At 34.0% G+C, this 8,875-nt stretch overlaps 2 protein-coding genes and 1 long non-coding RNA gene across 4 annotated transcripts; 2 read left to right on the top strand and 1 right to left on the bottom strand.

Annotated features, from left to right (window-relative positions):
- Window positions 3,757-5,706, top strand: LOC104732364. Its single transcript, XM_010451896.2, has 2 exons — window positions 3,757-4,539; window positions 5,401-5,706. The coding sequence occupies exons 1-2, from the start codon at window positions 3,835-3,837 to the stop codon at window positions 5,524-5,526; spliced, it is 831 nt and encodes a 276-aa protein (XP_010450198.1). The 5' UTR covers window positions 3,757-3,834; the 3' UTR covers window positions 5,527-5,706.
- On the bottom strand, window positions 6,546-8,861 carry LOC104732363. Of its 2 annotated transcripts, XR_758780.1 has the most exons (5): window positions 8,732-8,861; window positions 7,959-8,515; window positions 7,558-7,635; window positions 6,768-6,849; window positions 6,546-6,634 (listed from the first exon to the last, which is right to left on the bottom strand). It is a non-coding gene; the product is annotated as an uncharacterized LOC104732363 (long non-coding RNA). The 2 variants fall into 2 exon arrangements; XR_758779.1 differs by lacking the exon at window positions 6,546-6,634 and having other exon boundaries at window positions 6,640-6,849.
- On the top strand, window positions 6,843-7,701 carry LOC104732362. Its single transcript, XM_010451895.2, has 2 exons — window positions 6,843-7,313; window positions 7,399-7,701. Exons 1-2 carry the CDS (start codon window positions 6,950-6,952, stop codon window positions 7,668-7,670), a joined length of 636 nt encoding a protein of 211 aa, XP_010450197.1. The 5' UTR covers window positions 6,843-6,949; the 3' UTR covers window positions 7,671-7,701.

The following is an 8,875-nucleotide window of genomic DNA, read 5'->3' as shown; positions in this document are numbered from 1 at the left end:
TTAAATAGTTTTTTCAAATAAAATATGAATTTGAATTATCAGACACAACATTTAAGCGGTTTGATTATCAACTAACAAATTTTTTTAAATAGTAAAACAAAAATTTGTGATTTATTTATAAAGTCAATTTAATATTTTTTATTCGCAAACTGCGTTAACGTCACACCTTATTTTACGAAAGTTCGTGAATTATTTGGAAAGTCAATAAAAATTAGACATTTAATTCACCACAAACAAGTTCATGAATTTTTTTTCACCAATTTAATTTGACATATTTCCTGATTTTTATTACCAACTTTGAATGCAATTATTCTGTAACTTTAATCCATTAAACATCATTATCTATGATGGAATTGTTGAAATTTTTGGTCTATCAAGTACATCTACAAATTAATGATGCTGAATATTTCATTAAAAACGAATATGAAATACCAAGATTTATTCAATCAATAGAAGCCACAATGGTGTTTGTACTCAGTTTGAATATGAAATACCAAGATTATTAAAAATGGTGAATGATATTCCTTGAGTGATTTCAAAGTCATCCGTACAAGCCTAAAAGAAAGAAACACTACTCTTCCTTACCAAATATAGGTTTGGAAGAAGACAAAAATGAAACTAATCCAGTCTATTACTAGCAAAAGTTTCTTTCGTTTTGAAGATTTAGTGGATATAAGCAATGTCAGAGTAAAACATGGCGAACATGGCGGATGTCAATGATAGGTGTGTTTGGATGCATAATAAACGTTTCTGAAACTAAAACAATGCCAGTGTTTAGTGTTTTCCGTTTCTAGAAAATTTCTGAATTTAAAGTATTATCAATACATGATTCTTTATTCTTTATTACATTTTTAATAGTTAAATCTAATACAAACCATAAGGTTACACATTTATAACACTGCTAGGTACACTATGTATTGTAAATATTGAAGGCTCATCAAGGATCTATATCAATCGGAAGATTGAAGGACTCAAAAATCATAAAGATATGTAAGTTAAATAGGTACTATTAGCTTAATTCAAAAATCATTAAAAAGTTATACTGTATACTCATGTAGTTAACAGTATAAAAAATATGCAGCTCTGAATTTGTTGGGAGGTATCATATAAGCTAAGAGGTGGAACATGATGACGAATCTTCAAGTTCAAAATACATAGCCTAGCCAATTACAAGACAAAATGTTTTAAGTGAAACTTAGTTTTATATTGTCTACAAAACTTTGCTATGTCAACTAAACTACTGCTCTATGATCTTTATCGGTACTGTTTCTTGATTGAAAAATACTTAGGTTCACCCTCTCTATTCACCCTCTCTTCTTTCAACCAATCAGAATCTTCCATCTAATATTTCATTTAAAAAATAAATTAAAATTAAATTAAAAAGCAAACCAAATTAAGGAAACAAATTCTGTATACTTTTAATTAAGGAAAGTTAAATATTGGCTTGGTTTAGATTTTTAAAATTAGAATAAAATTATATGTCGGTTTGGGTTTACAAATGAAGTGGTTAGAGTTTACATTTTACAATTAAAACGAAATTATATGTCGGTTTGGGTTTACAAATGAGGTGGTTAGGGTTTAGATTTTACAATTAGAACGAAATTATATGTCGGTTTGGGTTCACAAATAAGATATTTAGGATTTACATTTTACAAGTAGAACAAAATTATATGTCGGTTTGGGTTCACAAATGAGATGTTAGGGTTTAGATTTCACAATTAGAACGAAATTATATGTCGGTTTGGCTTCACAAATGAGATGGTTAGGGTTTAGATTTTATAAGTAGAACGAAATTATATATCGGTTTAGGTTCATAAATAAGATGGTTAGGGTTTAGATTTTATATATGTCGGTTTGGGTTTATTAAAGAGCGGTTTAAGTTTTTAATTTTATAATAATATATATAGATTTTATTTCCTTATTTTTCAAGGAGGTGAATGGAGAGGTTCACCCCTAGGGGTGAACCCAAGTATTGTTCTTCTTGATTATGGTATGGCTATTTAGTAATATGGTAGTACAATAGCAACAGTATTTAATAATGTTAGAGTTATAAAATCATAAATTAAAAAAGAAATTGACAATAATACACATTACCAAAAAATATACCTTGAAGATAACCAAAGTCGTGCCTCAATGGCAATAAAAGAAACTTTGGCCTACGGCCTCACAATTTTGGAAAAAAATTAAAGGCTATATTTTAATTTAAACATTATAAGGTAAACATTCCCTCTTCACAACTTGGTTAAATAAATTGCTCATATGAAGCAGAATAGTCGTTTCTTCATAATTCATCATTCATCGATCATTATTTAAATTTCATGTCATAAGAAAGATTAATATATCAAAAGAGAATTTGGTTAGAATAGTTTATTGTGAATGTTTGGTAGGTTTTTTTATTTTTATTTTTATTATTATTATACTTTGTTGTTTGATTTTTCTTTTCTTTTTTTTGAAAACATTGTTATATTAGTAGTGTGTATATTATTTTTGACATATTACATTTTAATGAATCGGAGCTTTTTCTTCTTTACCGCCTCCGGCCACATTTTATGTCCGCACGGCTCTGAAGATGACAAGGACGTAGGAAAGAATTATATTGTGGCATACTATCACTTTCTTTTTCTTATAAAATCATACAAGGTTAAATTAACCTACTTTATAATAATAGAATTCATCTTCTCTTGAATCCCTAAAAAATAGTACACTTAAATTTTAGAATTGCTTTTAATCAAAAATAAAATCTAATAAAGACTTACGGTAGAGAGGAAAAAAAAAATTGAGAAAAGATTTTACTAATATCTATATTAACATTGGAATTTTTTTGTAGGGTTTTTATATTAATATTTTTGAAGTACATTTTATAAGCAAAAATAAAAGTTCATTAAAGTTAATTACATGTCAAATTATCTAAGCTATTTTTGGATCGGGTCAAAATTTATGTGTAAAATAACCCATAATTCTTGATCGGATCTTCCCATATCTCCTCCAAAAGAAATTCGATTATGGGTACCTCTATCTTTTTGTCTGGTATGATTTCTCTGCAAACAAACAGAAATAATCAATTCTCGTCGTGATTTGTTACCAAATAATCAAAATTCTTCTTAATAGTTCAGAAATTCTAAGATTTAGATGATATACTTAACTTTCTCCCGGAGATTTGTTTCTACTGTAACTCTCACAAAATCCTCTAACTTATTAAAAAATACATTATAAATACTCTTCATTCACCTCATCATACTTCAAAATTAAACTCAAAACTTTAAAAATACTAAATTTTACCTCTCAAAACTATATCTTAAATATAAAATAGAAAATCCAAACTTATTGTAAAATTGTGAAGTGTACTCTTATTTCAAAAATGAATCCATCACTTTGGTTAATTGGTTTAAAAGAGAAAATTAAAAAAGTGAAATGGTAAAAACATATTCATCTAATCATCTTTTTGGATTTGGTTTAGTATGTAAAAATCAATCAATGATGTCTCCTCACAGTTCACAATATGCAACAGTTTGACGTGTTTGCTTCCTCTCCCTCCATTTTCAAGTTGAGCATATCTCATAAGCCAAAAAAAGCGGTTACATATCCTCCACACCGCACCCCACCGTAACAACAACATACGCTCTATATCCAAAGTTATCATAAACCCACACGTCAACGAAACCACTCTTTTGACTTCATCCTTTATCCAATTATACCACGCCACGTCATCACCACGACCAAGATGTTTCTGTACAGTAACGTAGCGGTTCTGTTTTTGCTCCCCACACGAAGCTTTCTCCTTTTTGGTTTCTTCAATTGGATCCCAAAAAGAAAAGAAAAAACCCTAACTTTGACATGGAAGGAGAGATTCAAGACTGGGAGGTGCTACAGAGTTTGAGATCTACCACTGAGGATGATAATTCGAAGAGCTTGGAGGAGATTGAAGTTGCCACTCAAGGTATGATTAGGTTTGATTACTTCTCTCTTGAGAACAAGAGTGGTGTGTCTCCTCGTGTGGAAGGGGAAGATGAAGAAGGGTCTGTTCAATCGGGTAGTCCTGGCTGGATTGAACCATCCTACGATGCTCCTTATGGTCCGAAGCATTTTAGTGAGTTATGGTCTGACTCGAGTAGTGATCGGCTTGAGGATCAGAGGTTAGTTGATGATGAGTTTGGTTTGGAGAGAAGCGAAGTGGGTATTGTTGAATATAGTCAAAGTATAGTTCAAGACATGGATTTGATGAGCTCTGGTGAGGGAAAGGATGAATCTTTACTGTCAGGTGATCTAGTTAGTGGAAATGATCCGGTGGAAGGAGAAGGGAACTCTGTTTCTATTGATGATCCATCTGTTAAATCTGGTGGTGGAGGAGGAGAAGAGAAGGGGTTTGTGTGGTGGAAAATTCCAATAGAAGTGTTGAAGTACTGTGTTTTTAAAGTTAATCCTATTTGGTCTTTCTCCATGGCCGCAGCATTTGTGGGTTTTGTTATGTTAGGGCGTAGGTTGTATAATATGAAGAAGAAGAGCCGTACCCTGCAGCTTAAGGTTCTATTGGATGATAAGGTAACTAGTTCAGTCTATTTGATGTCAATTGTTGGGCTCATGTGGTCATCGTTTAGTCTTTTGGAGTGAGATGAGATTGCATAGTTCAATTTTTACTGTTTTGTTAGTCTTATTGTTGATTTGTTGTGGAAAATTAGAAGATCAGAATCTCCTTTTTGTGTGGTTATTGGTTGAGTTAAACTGTTTGTCCTGGGACTAGTTGTGTGTTGTAGGTTATTGCCAGTTTTCTCTTTGCTAAGTTGCTTAGATGCACCTAGCGACCCAGGGTCATAGTATTCACGAATAGCCATACTCACATTTACTCAATGTTGATGAATAAAGTGTTTTTGTAAGTTGTCTATTATTATTAGTATGGAGAAGCAAAACTGTAGATGGTGTCGGTGAGAGATAGGCGATAGAAAGACACCTGAGTGATCTCCATCTTTTTGTGCTTCTTCTCTGTGGTTTTATCCGCTTTTATGATTGAACATCATATATATTTACATTTTAGTTTAAATGTTCTTTTGTGATAGGCAAATGATAGTTGAAAGGTCTTTCGACTAGTTCTGACTTTGCCTTTCAGGCTTTCAGCGGTTATCTGCTTTATGATTCGTCTTTGTAACATTTTCTTGTTTGGTATTAAATATTATGCTTCTGTGAGAACACTGAGAAGGATAAAAGTAGTGGTGAAACCTGAATTCGTAATTTAATCGGTCTGAGTCCTGCTTATGGTTGAAAATAACTGGTGGATCATATATGTCATTTGCTACTGAAAATTCATGTTCTTGCTTGACTTTTTGAGTATTTAAGAACACAATTAGGAAAACGTTTACACCATCTGATTCATGTTTTGTCTGTCTTTTGAATGAATTACTTCTTCAGAAGGTGGCAAATCATGCTGCTCGGTGGAACGAAGCAATCTCAGTAGTGAAACGTGTGCCAATAATCCGGCCAGCACTCCCGTCTTCGGTGGGTATGAACCAGTGGTCCATGATGAGTTTAAGGTGAAAGATAAGTGAATTGAGGGCATAATAATGTATATGAATGATTTATGTGGTTGGGTTGGGTGCATGTGTCCTTTTGATTGTATTAAAATACCAGTCGACAGTCTCAAAATGTTACCAAAACATACAAAATATGCGTGTAAGTTTGCACTATGTGTGTATGTATATATTGTTGCTTTGATTGCTTGGTGGAATACAAATTAGGTCAGAATCATAGTGCAGGTTTGGAAGGTTGCGGTCAGAATCCGACCTTGATTAGCCTTCTGGGCTGATCTTAGTTGGCAGTGTTGTAAAGAGATTGTACAAAGACAAAAGCCAATAACGGAAACTTGATGATTCATTGAGAAAGTACGACACTTAAGTTATGAAAAGGATTGAGACAATAAACCCAAATTAACAGGGAAGTTCACGTGAAGAGGGCAATGAACTCATAGATATAGGAGTCTATCCTTCTTCACTTTATTATAGCTATCCAAACTCTACGCTGTCAATTGTGATTACTGATTAGACATATGTCTCTTCTTCTTGTTTCTTTGTCTTCTATCACTCTATTGTTCGTTGACCATTTTACCTCCAGAGATGATATATACTCATTTATTTCATACTTAATCACAAATGTATACTGTAAGGATCCAAAGCTAACCCCTACTCATGAATTCTAATTCTAACGGATTCCAAGAGGAAAGAAAGCAAACCAAATTCGAGCTTCAAAATATACCTACCCATTGTCTTACAGAACATATTCACCCACTCATCCACTAAAAAAACTTGTATAAGTAGATCAAATATTGAGAGAAATTAAACCAAAAATAAAGTAATTAAACCAGAAATTAAGAGCAACCTATCCCTAGAAACTAAGTGTAGAGGGTAATAAATATTGGAAAGAACAAAAAATGAAGTAAATAGGTATGGGTCCATGTTTATGATGGCATGTGACAAACAATCAAAGCCCACACCATTAATTGGAGATTGAAGAAACAATGCTTTTCATATTCTGTAACACCACTTCATTTCCTTTTTTCTCTTGTTTCCTATTCAGTACTGTGTCCTGAGGACTGCCCATAACTTGTTTTGTCTTTTTATCTCAGTTTCCACATGAAAAAAAGAATCAACTGAGGACAAAGAAGAATAATTACCATGAAGTCTTCTTAAGTGTTATTAGTTTTTGTTATAAGACATTCGAAATTTTTACTGTAGTGTGTTAGGATAAGTGAAGATGCTTTTGGCCACCATTATATAAATAACCTGTCTGCAATGCCGCAATGTTGAGCTTTCTTCACCAACTAAATAATCATTTCGCTTCATTGAATGAAAAAATGAGTCCTCTCTGCAGATAAATAGACATACCAAAAGACATTAGAAAACAACAACAATTCCTGAGAGATAGAGAGAGGAAGAGCTTTGAAATATTTTAGATTTCAGAATACATGGGTGGTGCTACAAGCAAGCAGGAGAGACACAGTTCTAGGAGACGCATCAAGGTGAAATCGAATGAACAGATATGGACACCAGCAAGAACAGAGCTTGATGAGAAAGAGAGAGTGATTGTGGCTCTGAAGACGGCAGAGAAAGAATGGAGGAAAGAGAGGAAGAGACTGAGAGAGGAAGTGAAGAGGCTGAGGCAGAAGATGGAAGAGAAAGAAGAAGCAAAAGCGAAACCATACGAGTGGGAATGGGTCGTGGAACAGATGTGTCTAGAGAGAGCCGTGAGGGAAGAAGCCGTGGAGAGGTGGAAACAGCTCTATTTCGCTATCAAGAATGAGCTTGATGATCTCATCCACACAACATATGGTAAAACTTTCAACAACTAATCTCAATCTTTTGACTTTGGTTTTGGTTTTTGAGAAAAGTAAATGAGTTTTGTTTCTTTTTGTAGGAGAGGCACTGAGACAGAAACCCCAAGAAGAAGTTGCAAAGACAGTTCAAGAACTCAGGAAGGAAGTTAAAGTCAGGGGAGAAACCATTGAGACACTCAAGGGGAGAATAGCTTTGATGGAGAAACAACGAATTGGGAAGGAAAGAGAGGTTGACTTACTGAGACAGAGTCTGCGTATCCTTGGCAGTAGCAGCGGGAAGAACAAGAAGGCACCGTCATCTGCTACCAGAAACCTGCCTGTATTCAAAACAAAATTCATTGGGTGTAAATAACAGCTTTGTCATATCAAATTACTTTCCCACAGGGATTGCTATCTAAGTAGACTCAAGAAGCTTCATGATATAGTAAGCCATTACTTTTTTGTGTCTCATGACACTAAAGGAAGTTGTATATACTTCACTGCATCCATAAAATTAAATGATTGATGAATTGGTTTTTACCAATCTCAGTTCTAGGTTACTCTAGATGATGTATAAACTTAGTACATGCAACTAAGAATTGAATAATAGTTGTAAAAGTTCCAAAACAATCGAGAAAGCTTAAGGATTGAGATAACTTACTTCTCCCGCAACTGCTCTTTAGTAAAGTCCACAGATGCAGGTCATGCTGAAACTAAGCCGGTCGAGAGCCGAGGTGGTTGCGATCCCTGTAAGCCACAAAGAACATTCTCTGCATTGTTTCCCTGAGCATGCACTGAAAAGTACCATATTCAAATTCCAGATCCATAACTTAGTTCAAGGAGCAGTTCTGAACCCTGAGAAAAAAGTAAATACCAAAAGAGATCATTGACATCTATACAATTTCAAATTTTTTGATATCTTCCAAGCTTTCTTGTCCCCTTTCATGTCTATGTTTAACTTTACAGGACTGAACCACAGGTCACTAAAACATAATTACATTTTGGTACACAATATTCCTTTCCTTCGTGGTCCAGTGAGAATATAATAATGCGACCCAGTTGATTCTTGTCTCGTGTAAATGGTATACAGAGTGAATACTATATAGCTGAAGTGAGCCATTACATGCTCTCATGGTCTCAGGCCTCTCTCACTGATTGAGTAGCAGCATTTTCGATAACGTCCGGATCTTCAACATTCTTGTAATATAATTTCACACTCTGAAAAAATTGCCAACAAAAATTGATTCCAATAAGCTAATATGGAACTGATTTAAAACCGACATATGGCTCCACCCAAAAAGGGTTGGCGCTTTTTCAACGTTACTATCCTGTGAGAGATTAATATTCCACAATTCTAAGTCCGTATGGAGCTATGCGTTATTTTCTGAGTACTTCACTTATCAGCATTTTCTTAAGTGGGCACTAATAGCATACCTCTAACAGTGTGATGTAATAGAAATCTTCCATGTGCTGCATAAGGGCACTCCCATCACGAAGTGCGTTGAATATTTTGATTTCAGTTTGAAGTATCTTCTCAACAAGTTCCTTCTCACCTTTCATCTGAAAGATAACATCCAT

The sequence above is a fragment of the Camelina sativa genome, chromosome 12, assembly GCF_000633955.1.
Source record: "Camelina sativa cultivar DH55 chromosome 12, Cs, whole genome shotgun sequence".
Lineage (NCBI taxonomy): Eukaryota > Viridiplantae > Streptophyta > Magnoliopsida > Brassicales > Brassicaceae > Camelina > Camelina sativa.
Note: the sequence above shows the minus strand (reverse complement) of the source record. Positions and strands in the feature narration are given on the sequence as shown.